At 40.9% G+C, this 23,746-nt stretch overlaps 1 protein-coding gene across 4 annotated transcripts in view; it reads left to right on the top strand.

The window, feature by feature from the left end:
- SHROOM4 (shroom family member 4) overlaps nucleotides 1-23,746 on the top strand; it is a 257,265-nt gene that overhangs the window by 221,183 nt on the left and 12,336 nt on the right. For all 4 annotated transcript variants that reach the window (XM_053202326.1, XM_053202327.1, XM_053202330.1 and 1 more), the window contains 2 exons: nucleotides 2,143-2,204; nucleotides 20,162-20,950. In XM_053202326.1, coding sequence (XP_053058301.1) covers nucleotides 2,143-2,204; nucleotides 20,162-20,950 — 851 coding nt within the window. The remainder of the gene's footprint in view (nucleotides 1-2,142; nucleotides 2,205-20,161; nucleotides 20,951-23,746) is intronic.

Here is a 23,746-nt window from a genome sequence, read left to right as displayed (position 1 = left end):
CACTATTAAATAGCTGGGGGAGATAAGCTAAAGAGAAGCTGTGTAGTTTGCCTGAAGTCATACCACTAGGGAAGGGCAGGTGTGGTATTTGAATCCATGTCATCTAGCTTCAGAGGCCAAGCTCCTAGTTGTGCTACACTGCCTCTCCATAAGCTAATTGAAAAGCCCAGGCCCAAACTGAGGGTTGATAGGGGGAAAGGGGAGAGGGGAAAATGCATGATGGGCATTGTTGGGATGAGCACTGGGTGTTGTATGTAAACGATGAATCATGAGAATCTACACCCCAAACCAAGAACACACTGTAGACACTGTATGTTAGCCAACTTGACAGTAAATTATATTAAAAAAATAGAATATACTATTTAAAAGATAAAAAAATAAAAGCCTTGGTTGATATTGTCAAATTCTCTTCCTGAAGACAGTGCTTGTCTTCCCCATAACCTTGTTAATATTTAGCATTTTCATTAAGTTTAACCTGGGCCAATCAAATAAAGAGAAAATTGGAATGCAAAAAGAAAGAGAAAGAAAAGCCAAGGCCCTCTCCAGTATGGCAGGATGCCTTCTAGCAGTATAACTTCGATTGGGGCAACAATTGAACCCCATCTGCAACAAGCTGTAGGGCTCACTGCCTCATTGGTCCATAGAGTACAGGCAGTTTACACCAACTTAAGTGATTCAAGGAAACAAAGTAAGGTGATACTGGGGAGCTGACAAGGAGGTTGCAAATTGGGACAGGACTTTGGTTTGGCCACTGCTATTTACTGAGCACTTTCCACCGGGCATGGACAGGAAATCCTGGCTGCCACTGTGCCTGAAGGAGTAATAGTGTCTTTGAGGGCAGGAACATCTCAGAAGGGTGTTGAGGCAGAGTTTGAAGTCTAACAAGTGGTCAGAGCTGCTCTAATATGACAAGTACAGGCGGGGACCGCTCTGGTCTTGGGAAAACTATAAAACCTCATCTTTCTTGTGACTGCTAACATCTACAGCCTCTCGCATGCCAAGCATTGTGCTAGGCATTCTCTATGCATATCCCATTTTGTACTCACTCCGGGGAAGCCAGCAAAGCTTGATGGCATAGCCCTTATTTACTAGATAGGAAGCTGAGGTTCAGAGAGGTGATATAACTTCCATCAGACAGCACAGCTAATAAGTGTCTTAGCCAGAATGACAGACACTAAGTATCTTACCCCCAAAAGGGAGCAAATTTTTTTTTACTGGGGCAAAGGTTAATAAAACTTTGAATAGGACTAATGACAGCATTGGAGGAAGAGGGAATTTGGGAGATCAGTGAGGTTTAGGAAAAATTGTGCTTTCCTGTTGAGTTAAGCTTTGGGTTGCCAGGTAGAGAATGCTGCATGCAAAGTCAGGGAGAATGTCAAAAGGCAAATTTGCATCAGGTTTGGATCTAGAATAGGAAGGCAGGAGCATTTTTACAAATGGCACATATGGCTTGAGCTACAGTTTGCTTGGGCAAAGCCCTTAAGGAAAAAATGGCCAGGGTGGAGAGCATGCTTCTGTAATGTGGGGACCGTGGCACCTGGCACTCGTGTTCCCCAGAGATGAGCCCGCCTCAGCCGGTACCAGTGGATCTGGGAGGAGAAGGAAGGGCCCCTGCGGTACAAAGGTGTGCTGGCATGCATGCTCTGTGTGTGCCTCACCTTGGGAAAAGGTTAGAGCAGCACGGGGCTTCAGGCCTGAAAGCCCCCTCAAGGGCCAGGGCTTCGAAGAAGATGCTTTCTATGTTAGAAGAGGCAAGAGGAATGAGCAGGTTCATGTGGCAGAATAAACAAAAAGACCTCCTTCACAAGAGCCAGAGCAAACAGCAAACGTGCTAAACTGGTTTACAAGATGGTTTGGGAGGGGAGTGGAGAAAGAGAGGGAAACACGGAGTTTCTAGAGCACATGATCCAGGTCTCTGAGTACTCTTAGTCTCTGCATGCCCCCAGCAGTTCACCAGGCCTCTGGACATAAAGGCAGCACTCCAGGTGCATATTTCTCTAGCCTGTGTGGGAAAGTAGAAGAAACCAAGTGCGGGGAGCGGGGTCTGGCCAGGGACAGGCTTCTGACCTCTTCACATTTTTGAAGACATCTGGATACCTGGCTGCTCAGAGCTCCCTAATTTATCAGAATTTTGCTTTGCAGGAATTTTCTGGGGATAAATGGAAACCAATAACAGGAAACAGGAAGACCAGCCAGTCAGGGAGGTAAGTGATCACTCAGGGAGTGGGGTGCGTTGATGTCTCTGAGACTTCTATAGAAATTGCTAAGATCTTCTGTTTGCTCAGTTTCCTTTGAGGAACCTGGCCTGGTGTGTCCATACCAAGAACTTCATACCACAGATGTAATCTAGCCTGCTCCCCAGGCAGCTGGGCTACAGACCAAACTGATCACTATGACGTTTTGGAATACATAGTAGTCAGTATGTTGTGGGGAAGTGTGCCCATCAGCTCAGAGGCCTGGGGTAGTCTTGCCCACCCACAAGGACATGTGGGAGCAGGTCATGCTGAAATATAGGTGAGACGGCATAAAGTATGCTCATATCCACAGCAGCCACTGGACAATTAATTGGAAAGGACAGAGACGAGATAAGACTGTCCAGCTACCACTGTGCCTTTGCCTCCTTTGTTGGAGCCACCTGTTTTTTGGCCTCTGCCACCTTTCTTTTTACAGGGCTTGTGAAGAACTTAAGGCATATCCAGGGGCAGATCATGCTAACGATACATTAAAATTCCTGGAAGAAGGTAGGGACATTTTTGCAAACAGCACGTATGGCCTGGACTAAAGGGAAGAGACTTGCTTGGGCAAAACCCTTAAGGAAAAAAAAAGTAGAGAGTCTACTCCTGTAATGTGAGGAGCTTGGCACCCAGTGCTCATGCTCCCCAGAGATAAGCCCGCTTGCCATAGGTGACTAGAAGGAGTGGACAGTTAGTTTTTCCAGTTTGCTCTCCATCAATCAGCCTGGCAGCCTTCTTTTTCATGAAATTCCTTGATGTGTTCTTTTAGCCAGTTCTTCTCTAGGTCAAATTACACAAGATACCCTGAAATTATATTGATTCTTTAACTCAAACTCTAGAAATGAAGGAGGAAGAAGGCCCTTAGTTGTGCCTCTGTGGGGGCACCAATGGAGGGAGCACCAAGGAAGTGGACTAGAATCCCGGGTCTTCTGACCCCCTGTGATTTGGTGGTACATTCAGGAATAATTTTGGCTTTCTTTTGACTCCAAATTATGGGACACCCATCAGGTTTCTGGTTGGCCATGAGAAAAGAGAGGAACCCAACATTTTTGAATAATCTAAGTGTCAGTCACTGGACTGGATCTTTTTTAACCCATAATCTCATTTATTCCCCACAACAGTTCATTTCATTACATATTTTATAGATGAGGTCACACAACCAATAAGCGATGAAGCCAGAATTTGGACCCAGGTTTGTCTGGCCCCAAAGTTTATGCTTTTCCCCTTACAACTTCATCGATTAGGATCCCAAAGGAAACCTTTCAAAAGGATCCCTCAGCATCCTGTCTCAGAAGTCTGAGGCCTTTGGAACTCTCTGGCTGGTCTGATTCCCTGCTGTGGATCTGCTGAGTTTCCCATATTAGACTGAGACCTTTGAGAGAGGAGACCACATCTCGGCCTTATCTTCTTACCACAGAGACTTATCCTCTGTGCCTAACATAGCGCCTGACACAGAGAAGTCCCTCAAGAGGTATTTGCCGTTGGCTTACCAACTGAGGAAACAGAGCCTCCTCCACCATTGAATGGGTGAAATGACACAAAAATAATAATGCTAACTAGCATTTATTGAACACATTGCTCTATTCTAGGCACCAAAGCACTTTACAAATATTTACAGCTGACTCTTGAATGACACAGGTCTGAACTGCATGGGTTTGCTTATACATGGATTTTTTTTTCCAATGAATACAATACAGTACTTTAAATATATTTTCTCTCCTTAATGATTTTTTAAAATGTTTGTTTATTTATTTTGAGAGAGAGCAAGTGAGGGAGGGGCAAAGAGAAACGGAGAGAGAATCCCAAGCAGGCTCCACGCTGTCAGCACAGAGTCCTACACCTACACGGGGCTCAATCTCACAAACCATGAGATCATGACCTGGGCTGAAATCAACTGACTGAGCCATCCTGGTGCCCCCCCCAACTTATGATTTGCTTAATGACATTTTTCTTTTCCCTAGCTTACTTCCTCATAAGAATATAGCATATGGTACCTAAGACATACAAAATATGAGCTCATTGACTATGTTATCAGTAAGGCTGCCAGTCAACAGTAGGCTGTTAGTAGTTAAGTTTTGGGGGAGTCGAGAGTTATACATGGATTTCCAACTGCATGGGGGGTGGGGATTGGTGTCCCTAACCCCCACGTTGTTCAAAGGTCAACTGTGTCTATCACCATAACCTAAAGGGGTAGTTATTATTAGTCTCTCTGGCAGAAGAAACTGATAAATTCACTTGCCTAAAATCCCACAGGTGTAGTGAGTTGATTAGACCCAGGTGGTCTACCTTTAGAGACACTAGACTCAACTACAGTGCTTCTACAAAATGGTTCTCTTCCCAGTCAGCCAGTGAAGTAAGAGGACTTTATTCAAAACCTAGTGTATGCACTGCCTTTTTCTAGGCAAGCAGGGGAATATTAGAGAGCGAGCATCAGGAAGCACAATGCCTGTCCACCCACAGCTTGAGCAAGGAAGACTAACCCACACAAAGTTAAGTAGCAATAATCATAAATTACCACTTACAAAACAATGTGCTGCAAGCTAAGTTACACATATTATGTTATGTTTTATATTTTCCAAGATCCTGTCAGGTATGTATTATTATAACTAGAACAGTGGCTTTCAAACTTGAATGTGCTTTAGAAACACCTGGAGGGCTTGTTAAAACACAGACAGGTGGATCCTACACTTACCCCCCAACCCCTTCCAGAAACTGTGATTCAGTAGGTATGGAATAAAACTCAAAATCCGCATTTCTAACAAGGTTGTCCAGGTGATGCTCATGCAGCTGGTCCTGGGATCACACTTTGGGAACCACTGACTCAGAGAAAGATATGAGGCTCAGAGAAGTTATAGTAGTTTACTGAAGGTCTCATGGCTATCAAAGGGACAAACCAGGATTTAAACTTAACTTTTGCTTACTCTGATGAGTTGTTGTAAGATGAAAAGTGTCAAATACATGGTTTAAACAAGAAGTATCTGGCACGTGGTAAGGAGCCAGTACATGATAAATTGTTTTTTATTTAAGTTTGCTGGAGGGTAAGAAAACTGAAGGCTGGGACCTACAGGAGGAAAAACCCAAGGGGGCTAAGCAGAGTATGTTGGAGAAATAAACTTCACGGGTTAATGGTTCTGGCCTTGGAATCAGCCTGCCTGGGTTCAAATCCAGATTCTTATTTTCTCTAGCTTGTGTAACCTTGGCAAGTGGGTGGCTCTTCCTCTCTCTGCCCTATCAGTTTCTTTATTTGTGAAATGGGGTAAGAGTACCTAGCTTAGGTGATTGTTGCCAGGATTAAATTGGAAAATAGGTACAAAGCATTTGGAACAAAACCTGGCACAGTAAACCCTCGGTAAATGTTGGTTGTAATAATAAAGAGGAATATGGGGGAGCAGCAGCAGCAGTAACAGTAGAGGAAAGGGGTGAAGAGTGAAATATTGGACCAGGATAGGTAGGCCTTGAAAACTATATAGTATCACAAATACGAAAGATACTGCAGGTTATCGATCAGGTAAATGATGTGATAAATGTGGTACTGAGGCAACCTTGCTGCATTTGTAGCCTAGATAGGTTGAAGGAAGAAAAATTAGGGTAAGTGATCCATGCATGAAAGAGGAGGGCCTTGGACTGGGAAGGTGGAGGTGCAGTAGGAATGAAGCAGAAGAGATAGATAAATATGTGTGATATATTGGAGGGGGGGGTGTGCGGAGATGTTTATTGTGAAAACAAAATTACAGAAAATTAAAAACAGAAGAAAAAGTAGCCTTATTCCTACCACCCAAACACCCTGATTGTTTTTATTTCCCTACCAGCTCTTATCTATAGGTATGGAGATTTTTTTGGCATAGTTATATAAAAACTATGTAGATGCGATTTTTGTGTGTCCGGCTTCTTTTTTTTCCCCACTAAGCATTGCTTGGCAAACAATTTTTCATGTTACTATACAGGCCTCCTCAATCGTTATAAATTTTAATGGCTGCATATTTCACCAGCTTAATGTGCTGTAATTTGCTTAATCATTCCCAAATTGTTGGATAATTAGGTTGTTTCAAATTTCTTGCTATTATAAAGTAATGCTGCAGAAAAATTTGGAGTAGCTATAACCTTTTTCTCATTGTGAATTATCTCATTAAAATAATTATCTAGAGTTGTGATTACTAGTTGAAGCAATGTGAACATTCTTCTTGTTCTTGATAGATTTCACCAAATTGTTTTCCCAGGAGGCATTTTACACTGCCATTAGCCATATATAAGGATACCAGTTTCCCCCAAATCTTGCCATCTGTGGAAAATGTTTCTAATGCAATGGGCATAAATGGCACCTATTATAATTTTAATTGGCTTACTTTAATTATTCTAGTTTGAAATGTTTTCGTGTGTTTATTTAATATTTGCATTGTTTCTCAAGTGAATTGTCTGTTCAAATGATTTGCTTACAAATAAGTGACACGTTTTGAGGGAAGAGTAGAGAGAACTAGTGACTGGAATTTGGGAAAGAAAGGAAATAAGTCAAAAATAACTCTGGGCAAAACAACAACACTCTGAGCCCCAGGTGACCTGGAGAAAGTTATTGAAGTAGCTGGGACAGGTGAGAGAGGGGAGCTAGCTTGGTGCAGAAGATAAGCTTGAGTTGATATATGTTGAATTTGAAATTAGTGAGGAAGACAGGTGGATTCTTTGCAGGAGGTTTGTCAATCATCCAGGCAGGGAGTAGGATGAGGAAGAAGAACCAGTAAAGGAAACTGAATGGGCAAGCAGCTGGTGTGGCAGAAGAGGTTGGCCAGTGCACCATCACAGAAGATACAGAGAGAATCGCTACTGGCTCTGACAATTGGGAATCGCAAGTGACCTTCAAGAAAGCAAACTTAGTAAAGCAGTGGGCATAGCAAGTAGATGGCATGATGGTCTGTGAGGGGTATTCGTAGAAGAAAAATGTATAGAACTTTACACATCATAAATTCACCTATTTTAAGTGTAGAATTCAGTGAGCTTTGGTAAATTTATGATGCTATGCAATCATCACCACAATCCAATTTTAAGACCTATCCATCTCCCTACAAAGATTCCCTGTGCCCATTTATAGTCACTCCCCATTCCCACCATCAACCTCAAGCAACCACAAATCTACTTTCTGTTCCCGTGGATTTGCCTATACTGTACACTTCCAGTAGATGGAATGATACAATATGAAGGCTTTTGTGTCTGGCTTCTTTCACTTCGTGTGCTATAATGGTTCATTGTGTTGTAGCCTGTATCAGTATTTCATGCCTTTTCTTTGCCAAATAATAGTCCACTGTATGGATATACCACTTTTTATGTATCCACTTATCTATTTAGTGGACATTTGTTGTATTTTCACTTTTTAGCTGTTGTGAATAATGCTGCCATGACCATTCATGTACAAGTTTCTGTGTGGACATGTTTTCAGTTCTCTCATACTTAAGAGTGGAATTTGGGGGCCATATGGTAATTCTATTAACTTTCCAAGGAACAGCCTGTTTTTCAAAGTGGCTGTACCATTTCCCATTTCCACTAGCACTGTAGGAAGGTTTCAGTTTCCTTTCATTAATTTTAATACAATGAATATGTGTTAGGGTGACCATGTGATTTGAAAAACATTTTAAAGGAAGAATTTGAACACTTCAAAATGCTCTAAAAGAAAAAGTTGGCCAGGAAAAGGAAGGAGATAAATGGGGTGGTAATTAGAGCAATGAGTTTTAAGTTGGTGGTTCTCAGAATGTGTTCCTAGGACCAACACCCTCAGTATCTCCTCTGAATTTGTTAGGGATGAAAATTCCAAGGCCCCACTCAGACCTACTGAATCAGAAACTGGGATGGGGCCCATAGTCTGTGTTTTAACAGCCCTGCAAGTGATTCTGATTCCAGCTACTGATGAGAACCATTGGTTTAAGTGAAGGTTTGGTCAGGATCTGGGAGACTGGTTTAAATTTAAAACCAGAAGAGAGAGGTCAATGGAAGGAAAAAGAGTATGGATTCTTAAGATGGATGACAGTTTATGACCTCAGGGAAGATGAGAAGGTCAAGGGCAGGGATGACATTTAAGAAGAGAAATCTTGATGGAGTTTCCGCTCACCTTCCCCTCCAACCACCACAACACAAATTTTTAACATTTCTTATGTCGTTTCTGTCTCAATTGGAATGATGGGTGTAGGTGGGAAAATCAAATGTATATTCTTGAGCCACTGTCTTTGTTTGGAAGCCTGCAATGAATTTTAATTCCAGGTAGTTACACTCTTGGTTGTATCCCTCCACTGTTATTTGGTTTGTGTGCAGAGAATGCAAATGCATTATAATATTAGCAGGAGGGAAAACCGGCGGTGAGTAGCTCTGCTGGGAGAAAAAGCTATATACATAAGCTATGTATTTAAAAGCCAAAAGAAAGTATTTTCCAGATTATCTCTTTTGGTTTTCTGTACCTACAGTTGCTTCCTGTGATCCTTTCCATTTTACCACTTGGCACAGAGCTTTAAAGTGTGTAGAGTGTTTTTATACACATGGCCACATTTACAGTTAATCCTCACAACAACCCTATGCAGTTAAGCCTTATTTTTTCCCATTTCACTGAAGGAAGCTGAGACTCAGGAAAGGTAGTATTATACTATTATTAGCAACGACAACAAAAGGTATAATAGCTAACGTTTATTAAGTGTTTTTTATGTGTCAGGCACTGCTATAAGCATTTCCCTTTCATTATTCATTATTTATCATGACCCTACAAGATAGTTACCATTTATTGACCCAATTTTACAGACAAGGGAACTTACAGATAGATTAAAGTCCTTTTCCCAAGGTCAAACAGGCATCTGACTCCAAAGCCCTTTGCTTCTGGGATTATAAAGCAAGTACGTGACAAAACTGGACTACTACCCAGTTGTTTCAGTTCTCAGCCTAGGGCTTTCTTCCTTCCTTTTATCAAACCACACCATGAGCAGAGTATAGAATATCTAGTACACATTTACTATTTGCTGAGTGAAAGAAAATGGATAATTCAGAGTTGAATCTCATTGTATTAGGAAGAGTACACTTTTCAGGAAGGCTTTGCATCTAAGAAGAATGCAGTCTTCCGAGGCATGGAAGGATTTGTCAAAAGCGTGACAAAGGGAATTTAAATATCTGGGTATTAATTTAATCCTGGACACACAAAACTTATCCAAGGAAAATTATAAAACTCTAATGGAAGAAATAAAGACCTGAATAAATGCATAGCTGTACTCTGCTTCAATTTGGGAAGACTAAATATAGCAATGATTATAACACTCCCTAAGTTAATATATAGATGTAATGCACTACTGATTAGAGTCACTGTGGGACTTTATAGAACTTGCCAAATTCATAGTGAAATTTATCTGGAAGAACAAGTAGGCAGTAATACCAAAGAATACATTTATTTAAAAAGGAAATGATGGTAGACCTACCCTATCAGATTTTAAAGCCTGTCATAAAGTGACAATTATCAAAACCATATGATAGTGGGTTGAAAACAGTGAAATGTTTTTTTTTAAAGATTCTAGGAATAGATTCAAGCTATTCTAAGAATATAGAGCACTGGAAACATCCCTGAACTGGAGAAAGCAATCATTCTTTCTTTAATGTTGGAATTGTAGGTATCATTATGGAGAATAATTAATTTTTTTAACGTTTATTTTATTTTTGAGAGACAGAGACAGAGCACGAGTGGGAGAGGGGCAGAGAGAGAGGGAGACACACAATTTGAAGCAGGCTCCAGGCTCTGAGCTGTCAGCACAGAGCCCACCGCGGGACTCAAACTCATGGACCATGAGATCATGACCTGAGCCAAAGTGGGGTGCTTAACCAACTGAGCCACCAGGCACCCAAGAATGATTAACTTAGATAACTAGTACACACTTTACTCTGTAGTAAATTCAAAAAATCAGACAGTGAAATAGCATATTTATTCCAGCTTGGATAGAAGATAAATTTGTGTCTGTTAAATGGAGGATACCATTAGAGACAAGATGGATGATTTTAAATATATAAAAGTTGGGGGGGGGGGAGACCTTTGTACAACAAAATGTAATAGAAAGCTGAACAACAGAATGAGAAAAATATCTGGGGCCAGCATCACTGATAACAGTTGACTGTCCAAAAAATATAAAGAATGGATATAGATATAGAAAGTCAGCTTTCAGATTCAGCTTCATAAAAGAGCAAGGAAACTGGGCAGGGACTTTACACATGAGAAAATAAAGGAATTAAAATAACTGCATGGAAAAGTACAAGCTCACTAGCAATTAAAGACATGCAAACAAAAACAACTTCCACATATCACAACTTGCTTATTAAACTATCAACAATTAATGGAAATGATCAATAGAAATTACAAAACACTATCTTGACAAGGCTGTGGGGAAACTGTTTCTGGGAGCAGTATAAGTTGATTCAGCTTTTCTGGAGGGCAATCTAGAAATATGTGACAGAAGTTATAAAGCTATTTGTTCATACTCTTTGGCCCAGCAGACCCCCAAGGGAATAACCTAAAAAGGAAAAAATGATTTGTTTAAATATATTCATAGTAGTGCTATTTATAATCGGGGAAACCATTTACCATGCTAATATATTATCATCATGGAACAGAATATAGCCATTAACAATGGCAAGTGTACAAATATTGGGTCTTGCACAGAAATGAGTATTTGTAATAATATTAACCAAAAAAGGGCTAAATCCTAAATCACATGTTGAATCTGATAGTAGCCATACACAAAGAAAATTCAGAAAGGCAACTGGTAAAGTGTAAGTAGCTGGAATTGAATGTGCATGGTGTTTTTTGGGTATATGTCAAATTGCTGGATTTTTATAATGAAAAAGAAAATCTCAAGAAGAGAACTGGTTGGTTTGATTTAGGCCTGGGAAGTTAAATATCAAAGACTTTGGAAAGATCCACATACTAATGACAGATAGACAATATTACTTACTAAACACATTTGATCTCACTGTTACCTAGAATTCAGTTTGATAGAATTCTCCATCAACCAACACTTCTGCTTATTTAAATCTGTAAGAGCTTTGATGTTTCTGAGGGTGTACATCACCAGAACTTTGCGAATTTCCAAATCTGTCACTGCCACCCCAACATAGAAACTCCCCAACCCCACAAATAAACATTGTATTTTCTAGCTGAGAAGCATCACTTTCTTAAGAACTTTCCATCACTTCTGTGTCCAGTACTAGCTTGCAGATAATTTGCATTTCAGTGCCATTATTCAAAAGAAGCACATTTTCTCTCTGCCACAGTTACTGCACCTGTGTACCTCAATGGCAAATAGAAACCCACCAAGCCACATTGAAATGCCAAGTTGTTGACTAGGCTCTCTCCTTTCTTTGGTGACTTGTCCTATAAGCCAGTATTGCGATGCCTTGAAGTCAAATTCATATCCTTTGCAAAATGACCAGTTACTAAATTTCCTGAATTTTTAGGGTTACTCTTAAATGTTAAATACATGCATCACAGAGAACTACTCCATAATAATAATTCTCATTAATAATTGAACAAGAATGTCTTTTTTTATTTTTTAAATGTTTATTTTTGAGAGAGAGAGAAATAAAGAAAGACAGAGAGACAGCACGAGAGCATGAGCAGGGGAAGGGCAGAGACAGAGGGAGACATAGATTCTGAAGCAGGCTCCAGGCTCTGAGCTGTCAGCACAGAGCCTGACGTGGGGCTTGAACTCACGAACCGCGAGATCATGATCTGAGCTGAAGTTGGATGCTTAACTGACTGAGCCACCCAGGTGCCCCAAAAATGCCTTTTAAACTTTTAAACAAGATAGAATCATGTTCTTTATAACTTTCCCATTGTATTCTTTAAAATTCAGTACATTAACATCTGGTATACATGAGGACTCAAATAGACAACACTCCCTCTCTTTCCCTGACCCATCCATTGCTTAACCATGGTTGGGCACCAAATTTCCTTGAATAACATCAGGATTCCCAGAACTTTTTGGACCTCCAGTATTCCCATTATTTTATTTTGTAAATCTTCAGCCCAGTTGTCACATGGATGGTATATATATATATATATATATAGTTACTTGAATGAATTTAGTTTTGAGAAGTTTTTTTTTTTCCAAATGGCTTTATACCTCTTAAGATAACCTGATGTGTTGGGAACCTGGTAGGTAATGATGATTAGAGCAGATCTCAAAGTGTGGTCCCAGACCAGCAGTACCATCATCATCTGGGAAATTGTTAGAAACAAAAATTCTCCACCCTTCCCCAGACTTACTAAATCAGACATTCTGGGGATAGAACCCAGCAGTCTGTGTTTGAATAAGCCCTCTAGGTGGCTCTGATGCATGCCCAAGTTTCAGAACCTCTGCATATCAGAGAATAGAACCTTGATTGCCTTGGCCAGCCTGATCCTCAGCGGAATTGTTCTCGTGGATATCAGACCATCCAGGTCCCTTGACAGTGTTTTATTTATTCCTAAAATGCCTTTTATTAAATCTCTTGAGAAGGTTATCAGAACCCTGGTGAGGCAGCATGTTTTATTAGCAAAAGCGTGGGCATCGGAGTCAGACCTCAGCTGTTACTTCTCCTGGCCCCTATTCCCTTTGTGTTCACCCAGTTGTTTAACTTCTCTGAGCCTCATTTCTAACATGGACAAAAGAAAACCTATGCCAGAAGATGTCTTGAGAGTTAAATGAAATCAGGTCTGTCTGCTGTCCAGCCCTGTGCCCGATGCATGATGGACTCTCAGTAAACAAGACCGATTGTTATCATCCCTTGCCACCATGTCCATGACACTATGTAAAATCCAAAGGAGTAATGGGAAGACCTCTTCAAAATTCTAAGTTGGGGCCATTGGAGAAAGGGAGCTAGTCTTTACCCAGGACAGTCCCAATAATACAATGACTTCTCTGATGTCTTCAAAGGACACTTTACAACAGCCTCCTGGGGGGCTGTAGAAGGTTCAGGACGAGTCTTGCTACTTGCATTTGTCATTGCCAGATGAGTTGTTCTTTACTTTAAGTTCTGTGATGCCAGAGGCAGAGAAGGGTGGCAACAACAAACTCTTTGGCCCTTCTCCCCTCCCTGTGCAAGCCTCCTTGTGTCTCACTTCCTGGATCTTGCAAATATTTCCTTCAGCAATAACCTGGGAGTGGCTGTTTCTCTTGGAGCAACCTTATCTTTTGGCTGCTGAGGAAAGGGAAAGGGGAGAGGGGCTGACCTGTGTGCCCTTGCTGCCGAGATCCCGGAATGCCAAGCTATTGTGGTGGGTTTAAAAGTAAAATTTCCAAACAAGAAAACTTCAGAAGAGCTGAGGAAGAGGCAGGGGAGATTTTTCAGTCTCGGCAAATACTGGGTTTCATTTTCAGTCATTATTAGGCTCAAAAAAAAAGAAAGATTTTAACAAAACAAGCAAATCTATTCATCAGAAGAAAAGGTAACCTGTGCCAAGAGGAAAAGAGAAGAACAGCCCAGGTCTTGGCAGGCAATTTGCTTTTGTTTTTGAGATGTAGTCTCCTTGCTGGTGTCAACAAAGCCCTTTCTTACACTTAGCTTTCATGATGCCATGGAAAGAGCTAATGTCTCCATGGACACCTGGAAATGACTGCTGTGCAAGTACGTTTTGCCTCACCTTAGGAGTCCTTGATTCGATGGGATTGTCCCTTGGAGTCAGATAAGGCAATTTTCAGTCTGGACACTACTGTTTCTTACTAGCTGGGAAAATGATATACTCCTTCTAAGCCTCGGGATTCTCATCTGCCACTGGCAATAATGGCACTGACTTTGATGGGTTGATGGGAAGACTAATAGAAATACATACATGAAAGTGCCTGAAACAGTGCCTAAGACACACTTGAAAGAAACTCTAGTTCTTTTTCCCTTCATGAAACTCCTTATCCTTCACTCCACTCCACTTGGTCCCAAAGCCACAGATGTAGATATCTGTGCATATAGACACCTTGAGCCTGATGAAAATAGGACCTCTATGGGCCAGTATCCTTCTTTGAGCCTGACACACTTCAATGGCAGCCTTCTGTTCACCAGTCTGCTTCATCTGTAGTGCCTGGAAGGGAGGGGCTATATCGGTTTTGCTCCCCTTTGATCTGGTCACCTTGCACAGAATATGTGCTCATTGACCCAGCTGATCCCATTGAAGGTTCTTTTCCTTTGTGGAGTCATTCCCACTTCTGCTTCCCTGTCAGAAGTGACTCTGCAAAGCTCATGCTGGCCCTGTAAGTAGGGAGAGGGGAGTGCCTTTAAAATCAGTATTGATGCAGAGAATAGAAATTTCCAAGTTGCCTTGCCAGAGCCCAGTGCCTCCAGATAAGGTTACAGTGCCAAGAATTGGGACACCAAATGTCTAGAAGGGCACTGTATGTTTCTTCCGACTGATTCTGGGGTTGGCTGCCTATAGGTGAATTCTGTAAGGCTGACATAAGCAATTGGTGCCAAATAAGATAACTTAGAATATCTAATCCTTTTGATTTTCACACTGCTCTTAAGCCTCAACTTGCCTTTTATTATATGTCCATTTTTAGTAGATGAGAACAGTGAGTGAATGAGCCTCGTGTTAAAATCCTTGGTTGGTGAAGGCCTCCTGGCTAGCAGACATGTGGCTGAGCTGAGACCCAAGATCTCCTGGTTTCTTGGCTATTGAGCAGGGCTAAACATTAACCAGGGGACCTTGCAGTCCAATTCCTTTGATGAGAATGAGGAAAAAGGCTGAAACACACAGCAGTGAAGGTAGTACACTGCACAACTTGCACAACGATATGCTGTGGCCCTGAGTTAGGGACTTTGTTCTAACAATAAACATAGTTCTGTTATTATTAATCATCTTTCCATGTGCCCAGCATCATTTCTAGGTCCTTTTTATATAGTTAATCCTGACAACAGCTTTGTAAGATAAATATTTTACTGAAACTGAGATAAATTACTGTGCTCAAGGTCATGCAGCTTTTGTGTTATGGAGCCAGATTTTAAATTTTTACTGGAACTCAGACCCAAGTCTTTCTGACACTGTTCTTTCCACTCTGCTCTATTGCCTTTCCTGTGCCCTTGCGAGGGAAAAGGAAAGAGTGATAAATTTGAGTACTATCATGGAGATGTGGCTGCCACCACCTGCATTTCATAAGATCTAGATTGGAGATGAAGGTGGAGAAGGGGGAGAGAGGCAGGGAAAGGATGTGGGAATGTGTGTGGTGAGAGATGGAAGTCAGGCTGTATAGATTGGAAACCAACCTAACTGTAACAAATAACTATGCCCCCAAACCTCCACCCCAGACCACGGCACTCCCATCCTTTTCACCCTGGACCTTTGTTTCCACAGTGTGGTCCCTGAACCACTTGTATTAGAATCCCTTGGGGCAGTTGTTAAAAAGGCAGGTTCCTATGCGCCACCACAGAGGTACTTAGTCCAAATTTGGGGAGGGGGGGCTGTGAATTTGCATTTTAAACAACCTCTCCAGGTAATTTCGATCAGGAGCCACGCTGATTAGGAACAACTGTTCCAGACTGGTGTTTTCCAACTTTCTGGATCATGCACCCTTTTCAGAAAGAATTTTTTGAGCATGTACTTTCAATATATGTTGGTAGTTTATAAATAAATTCCTGATATGTACTAATGTCCTAATATTTATGTTTTTAAATAGAAAAAATGGTGAGAATTTTGCATTCATATTCTTAGGTGAAAATGGTTTCCAGTTTTTCATTATGTATGTTCTAGTTGTTGAGTTTGGGTATTGACATTACACAGGATTCTTTTCTTCTCCCTCAATAGATTCTAGAGTCTAGGAAGTATAAATAGTATTGAGGTTGTCTGTTGCTTGAAGGTTGATAGAATTAATGCAAGACCATGTGAGTGTGCTTTTTTGTCAAATTTATCAACATTTTTTCCAATGGTTAACAGGTGGGTTTAGATACCCCCATTCTTTGGCAATCGGTTTTGGTAATTTTTGTTTTCCTAGAAAACCATTCTAAGTTTTCAAATTTCTTTTCATAGAGTAGAGCAAATTATTCTCCTACTCTTTTCATTTACTCTGTAACTGTGGTTATTTCTCCATTTCTAATTTTGTGTGCTTAGGGTTTTAATTAGATTGGCAAGTGGTTTATTTTTTTTATTGTTTTATGTTTTCTTTTGAAGAAGTAGCTTTTGGCTTGAATTATTAATTCTATCATTTATTTCCAAGTATGTTAATTTCTGCCATCAGTTCTCTTTCTGCTTTGTTTGGGTTGATTTTTGTGGCTCTTTTCTTGACTTCTTTTGCTCAATGCTTAATTCAGTGATTTTAATTTATTCGTATTTATTAATGTAAGCATCAAAGGCTTCAGATTTTCCTTTGACTACTGCTTTAATTGGTCATATTATCTAGTTTCTGATATTTTTCTTGTTGTTATTTTCTAGGTATTCTACAATTTCAGATTAGAGCTCTTCTTTGACTAGAAGGGAGAATATTTTTTTCCTTTTATTTTCTGTGTACTAGAAATACATAGAAAATTTTCTCATTTTTGTTACTAATTTCTAGTGTTGTTGTGTTATGAGTAGGTGCTGTAGTTTGTACTTATTTCACCTTTTGGCTTAATATGTAGTCAATTTTAAAAAGGTTCAATGGACCCTTGAAAATGGAGAAGTTGAAATGTTCCCATTATCTTTGTTTTGACTGTCATGTCTGTCATCAGCTGAAACAGTCTCATAGTTTATTTCTCCTTTTTTCTGCCTTTGCATTTTCTATGGATTTTGCTTTCTGAATTGTGATGCTATGTTATTTGATACATAAAGATTCAGAGTAGTTAGATCTTAATCATGCATTCTAACCACTAATTTATAGCACCCTTCTTTGTCTTATTTGTTGATTTTTGCCTTTAATTCAACTTTTTTATGCTATGAATATCATGGCTGTTGTTTTTTTTTTCATTTTTGGCATGAATTCATTTATTTTTTTATTGAATTATAGTAGATACACAATGTTACATTAGCTTCAGGTGTACAACATGGTGATTTGAGAAGTCGATACATTATGCTGTGCTCACAAAGGTAACTGGAAGCCTGTATCTCCCACTTCCCTTTACCAGTTTTGCCCATCAAGCTCACCCCCACCTGCACCCTTCTGGCAACCATCAGGTTGTTTTCTATATTTATGGGTCCATTCCTGCTTTTTGTTTGTTTGTTTTGTTTTTTAGATTCCACATATGAAGAAAATCATATGATATTTATCTTTCTCTATATGACTTAGTTTACTTAGCATAATACCCTCTAGGTCCATCTTGTTGCAAATGGCAAGATCTCATCCTTTTTTATGGCTGTGTACAATTCCTCTGTGTGTGTGTGTGTGTGTGTGTGTGTGTGTGTGTGTGTATACACATACCATCTTTTTTATCCATTCATCTTCTTTATCCATTTATCTGTTTTCTTTATCCATTCATCTATTGATGACACTTGGCTTGCTTCTATATCTTGGCTATTGTAAATAATGCTGCAGTGAATGTATAGAGGTACGTATATCTTTTCAAACTAGTGTTTTCATTTTCTTTGGCTAAATACCCAGTAGTGGAATTACTGGATAATATGGTATTTCTGTTCATTAATTTATTTATTAAGCAAATATTTATTAAATACCCACTGTGTACCAGGCACTAGGTACTAGATAAATTAGACACACAAGATCTCTGCTCTCATGGAGCTTACATTTTAGTTAGTAGAGCACAAAATAAACATGTAAAATTAGATATGTGATATAATATTAGGTCGGGATGTATGTACTGAGAAAGAACAAAATAGAAAAAGGATAATTAAGGATAAGTCATCTCTATTTTAGATAAGGTGGTCAGGAAAGGCCTCTGCTTATAGCATTTGTCATCCTTTTACTTTACAGTAACCATCATGTTTGTTTGTTTGTTTCCTGATGGAGGAAATGCCAGGTGGAACAGTTTGCACACAAGGAGTTGTTATAATCCTAAGGAACTATAGGTGGCCAAAGGCCCAAATGAGATTATGGATGTGAATTTCTGATCCATGTGAGTGATGAGCTAGCCAGGATGGGGACTGGAGATGAGCTAAGTGAAAGAGATTTTGTTCTTCATTCTATCTGAGCTTGGCTATCATTATGTATATTATTATTTCTTAAAGAAATATTCTCGGTTTTCAACATGAATATTGAATGGGTATTCTGTCTGATGATATAATTAAACTGCTGGAATTTCCTGTCACTAAGCAGTACTTACTTAGCATGATGCTGATTGCTCACAGGCTACAGCAGGAAGCCCAGATCTTCTGGTATAGAGGGCTTAACTCTTTATACTCTGAGCCTAAAGAGATGTCCTTTGACCCTGGTCACTCTTTATTAGACAGGTTTGCCTTTTTATGCATATTTTTGTATATATTTAAATAAACCTGTACTTCTTTCTTTAAATATTTTTTCTATTGCTTATAAGAATCTCATTTTGCCTCACAAGTGATAGTCTTTTTAATTTTCTCATAGTGTTTTTTTCTTATAAACATATACTATATATACATGTATACACATATATCTATTAAAATACACACACACACACCCTTAACTCTTGAAGCTGCAATTTATTTTGGTATATAATAGAAGGTACAGCTCTAAATGTCACTGCTCTGCAGTTATCTCAAAACATTTTTTAATATCATTTTTTATCTCCTTGTTATAGAAGGTGAATTATAGATGATATTTTTATAGATAGCTTGATATGTTTCTGGAGTTTTCATTCTGTTATATTAATCAGTAACACACTGTTTTAATTATAATTGCTTTATAACATGCTTAATCCCTTACCCTCAATTCTTCTGTAGCAAAATACTTTTTAATATTATATCTTACTTTATTTTGCAGGTTAATAAAAAATGCTGTTGTTAAAAATTCCTGTTGAGAATTGCATTAGGAGGATCTATTTTAAACCCCAAGTAGCAAGCATTTGTAAATTTCCTGCTTGATATTTTTTGGTGCTAATATAAAAGCTTGGACAGAAAACATGTCATATTCATGATATAGCTTGCATCTGGAGAGGCAGCAGGGGAATAGAAGTGGGGAGTGAAACAAAGGCTATTAGCATTTCTTTAAAAAATCATAAAGTATAGATGGCATGGTATTAAAATGTGCTAATCCGGGGTGCCTGGGTGGCTCAGTCGGTTGAGCGTCCAACTTCGGCTCAGGTCATGATCTCATGGTTTGTGGGTTCAAGCCTCGCATCAGGCTCTGTGCTGACCTCTTGCTCAAAGCCTGGAGACTGCTTCAGATTCTGTGTCTCCTTCTCTCTCTGCCCCTCCCCTGCTCACGTTTTGTCTCACTCTGTTTCTTAAAAATAAATAAATGTAAAAAAAATTTTTAATAAAATGTGCTAATCCTGGGCAGTAGGTGGGAACATGAATATTTATTATAGCAATCTCTGTATGTTTCTAAATATTTAAAATTTTTGTGACTAAAAACAAAGCAAACAAAAACAATATAACAGGATAACCAGATTTGTAAGCCCCAGTACACAGCACATTCAATCTGAGTGCTACAGAGTGGGCGTAGTGCATGTATCCAAACTTTGGAGTTAGACTGTCCAGGTTCAAATCCCAGCTCTACCACTTACTAGCTTTACAACCCTGAGCAAGTTACTCAAACTGCCCATGCCTCAGTTTTCCTGGCTGTAAAATTAGGATGATACTAATAGCTACCTCCTAGGGTTATTGTGAGTATTAACTAAGTAAACACTGGGAAAGCACTTAAAACAGTACCTGGCATTTAGTACACACTCAATAAGTGTTAGCTATCAATATTATGTGTTAGTATTACTATTCTTATTATTACATCTACTATGAATATTTGCATCTGTTTTTGGCCGTTGTAAATTTTACATAAATGATTTTATCCAAAATAGGGGGCCACCTGCAACTTGCTTGTTTTACACAATCCTCATCTGTTTTGCAGAGAAATGGCTCATTCCAAGGCTAGCTTTTCGTGGGCAACTCCGTTCAATCCTTGCCTTGAGAACCCAGCACTGGGCTTGTCAAGCTACCGAGCAGTCTCTTCTCTTGACCTCCTTGAAGACTTCAAGCACTCTTCAAAAAAAACAGAGGAAACTTCTGTTTATGAGGAGGGGAGCTCCATGGCCTCCATGCCCCACCCACTGCGCAACCGTGCCTTCTCCGAAAGCCATATAAGCTTGGAGCCCCAGAGCTCCCTGGCCTGGCGGCAGCATAGGAGAGAGCTCTTTACCAAGGTTGAGACCCAGCCGGACCCTCTGGGAGCCAGGAAGAAGGCCTTTCCTCCTCCTCGCCCTCCTCCTCCCAACTGGGAGAAGTACAGGCTTTTCCGTGCAGCCCAGCAGCAGCAGAAGCAGCAGCAGCAACAGCAGCAGAAGGAGGAGGAGGAAGAGGAGGAAGAGGAGGAAGGGGCAGAGGAGGAAGAGGAGGGGGAGGAGGAGGAGGAGCTGCCACCCCAGTATTTCAGTTCAGAAACCACTGGTACCAGTGCCCTCAATCCTGAAGAGGTCCTGGAGCAGCCACAACCCCCGGGCTTTGGCCACCTGGAGGATTCAAGGCAGGGCTCAGAAAGCCTCTCAGCAGAGCAAGAGTCCTTTGGTCTCCATTCCAGCAATTTCCTGCCTCCAATAAGGGGTCACTTGGGCTCTCAACCTGAGAAGGCTCAGCCCCCTTGCTATTATGGTATTGGTGGCCTTTGGAGAACATCAGAGAAGGAGACCACTGATTCCCCCAAGTAAGTGCTTATGAAAGAAAGTTCCCCAAAGAGGCTGCACCATGAGTTTTCAATATCACCTCCCAGCTGTGTGACCTTTGATCAATGAATTAAACTGTTCCCAGCTTCATTTTTCTCACCAGGAAAATGGGCATGATTATACCTATTCTACACAGTTGTAAATATGAAGATAATCTGTATAAAGCCGAGAGCCCCACGTGTAGCTCATAGTAGGTGCTCAGTAAATAGTAGCTGCTGGTGTTCTTAAATATCACTATCAAAATACACTATTATTCCTCAGTTTGTCTTTAAGGTATGCATCAGTTTCAGGCTTGTGAGCCAGAAGGCATTACTTTTTTTTTTTTTTTTAGTTTATTTATTTTTGAGAGAGAAAGTAAGGGAGGGGCAGAGAGAGAAGGAGAGAGAGGATCCCAAGCAGCCTCTGCACTGTCAGCGCAGAGCTCAATGTGGGGTTCGAACTCACAAACCGAGAGATCATTACCTGAATCGAAATCAAAAGTCAGATGTTCAACCAACTGAGCCACCCAGGCGCCCCTGAGCCAGAAGGCATAAACCCTTGTTCCCTTATGGCATTTCCCAAAAGCCTGGCTCAGGCCCTTTTCTGCCTTTTCTTTTGCTTGCTCTCTAGAATAAGAGGCCAGCTCACAACCTGACCTACCTCCATTCTAGGCCCTGCCTGGGCTTCTAAGCTCTTCCCTTACCCCCAGCAGCAAAGGTATACCTGGAGTTGGGCCCTTTATGCCCTGCTTATTCCTTATAATAGGTAAGGGCACTCTTTTCCTCTTCCACATTCTCTATTCCCCCCACCCTTGTCCCCCCGCCTCTTTGCATTTGCCTCAGTGGGCAATAGGTGGTAGTTGATTGGGTGAGCTGCCTGGGCAGGGAGACCAAAGCAGGAGTGTGGTCTAGCCCCAGGACTGCTGGTGTTGGCTTCCCTGTGCCAGTGCCCATCTGCATGCCCTGTAGCACCTGGTTGTCCGCTTGGTTCGGAAGCAGAGGAGCTTGGGCCTCAGTTCTGCCAGTCATCCTTCTGAGAGCTCAGGCAATGCTCTGATGGGGGTGGGGGGTGGGGGGGCCTGGTATCTATCCCAGAAGTGCTTTCTTTAAGTCCCTTTATAGAAGGAACTTGCCTGAGATTTGTTGCTATTAGAAGTACCTTGTTGGGGGGCGCCTGGGTGGCTCAGTCGGTTGAGCGTCCGACTTCGGCTCAGGTCATGATCTCACGGTTCGTGAGTTCGAGCCCTGCATCGGGCTCTGTGCTGTCAGTGCAGAGTGCACTTCAGATCCTCTGTCCCCCTCTCTCTCTGCACCTCCCCCACTTGTACGCTTTCTCAAACATAAATAAAGCATTTAGAAGAACCTTGTTATCATGTCTTTTATTGACAAACAAATCCTTTACTGAGATCTGGGCTATCTGGAGCTAAGTGAGAAGTTTTCTGGCATAAGGTGCCACCAGTAAGGCACTACAGGGCCTGGCTCCTAGATACTGTGAGAATCTATCAGATCCCTAGCACCTGCTTCTCAAGCTATCCATCTAGCCAGAAGTGTTCTTACTGTAATTAGAAAACATTTTGTGGAAAGTGACTGTGATTGTTACTGGTCACAGCAGGGAGAAGGGAAGGCGACCTAGCACACAGTAGGCACTTAACATTTCAGAAGAAAGAACAAAAAAATGAAGGGTCAAACATGTATTAAGCATTTGCTGTGTGCCAGACACTGGTAGTCATTTTACATGACTGTGGGCCATTAATTACTCCCATTTGATAGATGAGGAAACTAAAGCTAAGAAAGACAAGAGACTAACTCAGAATTGCACAGCAAAGATTCCAAAGTTAGATCTTTGTGACTCTAAAACCTATGCTTAATTTGCCATTCTAGGCAGCCTTTCTCAGAGAGATCTTGTTCTTGCAATAGGCCGGGCCTTTACCAGGCCCTCTTGTTCCCTGTAGGGCAGTGTGTACAAGAGGTAGTAGTTCCAGGCCCCAGACTTGCCCCTTTCAGCCTCCTAGTCCTTCCTCCATGTGCCTCCTTCATGTACCTTGGCCCCTTGGCCAGAGAGAAAGAAACTGCTATTACTAGAGATCTTGTAACTTGTTCCAGAGATTTATTTCTTTTGATGACTTTGGGATGCGAGGAGAAACATTTGTTTGCACACAGCTTTAGCTTGTGGCTGCAAAAAATCAATTATAGATGCTTCTTTGAATGATTTAGATTTAAGGAACAGCATTATTCCCAACATAGCTAATATTTTTGGCCTGCTTACTATGTGCCAAGCATTGTTCTAAAGTAAGCACTTTTATGTGTTGATTGATTTAATCTTCACAACCAACTTATGAAATAGATATCATTGGTGTGCTACATCTCTTAGAATGAGGAATTACAGGTGGCTAAAGGAACCTGCAGAAGATCACAGGTAGCCAGAACCCAGGCCGTCTGGTTCACTGTGCCCATTGCATCCTCATAGGATCTCTGGGCTCCTTGAGATCTTATTCCAGATTCTTGCAGAACATAGAGTTCTAACCAGAAGGAAGTGGCTTTAAGATTTTGTAAGGGAGGGGCACCTGGGTGGCTCAGTCAGTTAAGTGTCGGACTTCGGCTCAGGTCATGATCTCGAGGTCCATGAGTTCCAGCCCCACGTTGGGCTCTGTGCTGACAGCTCGAGCCTGGAGCCTGCTTCAGATTCTATGTCTCCCTCTGTCTCCACCCCTCCCCCGTTTGTGCTCTCTCCTTCTCTCTCTCTCTCTCTCTCAAAATAATAAACATTTTAAAAATTTAAAAAAAGATTTTGGGGTGCCT

Source organism: Acinonyx jubatus, chromosome X, assembly GCF_027475565.1.
Source record: "Acinonyx jubatus isolate Ajub_Pintada_27869175 chromosome X, VMU_Ajub_asm_v1.0, whole genome shotgun sequence".
Classification (NCBI taxonomy): domain Eukaryota; kingdom Metazoa; phylum Chordata; class Mammalia; order Carnivora; family Felidae; genus Acinonyx; species Acinonyx jubatus.
This window is presented reverse-complemented; position numbering and strand designations above follow the sequence as displayed.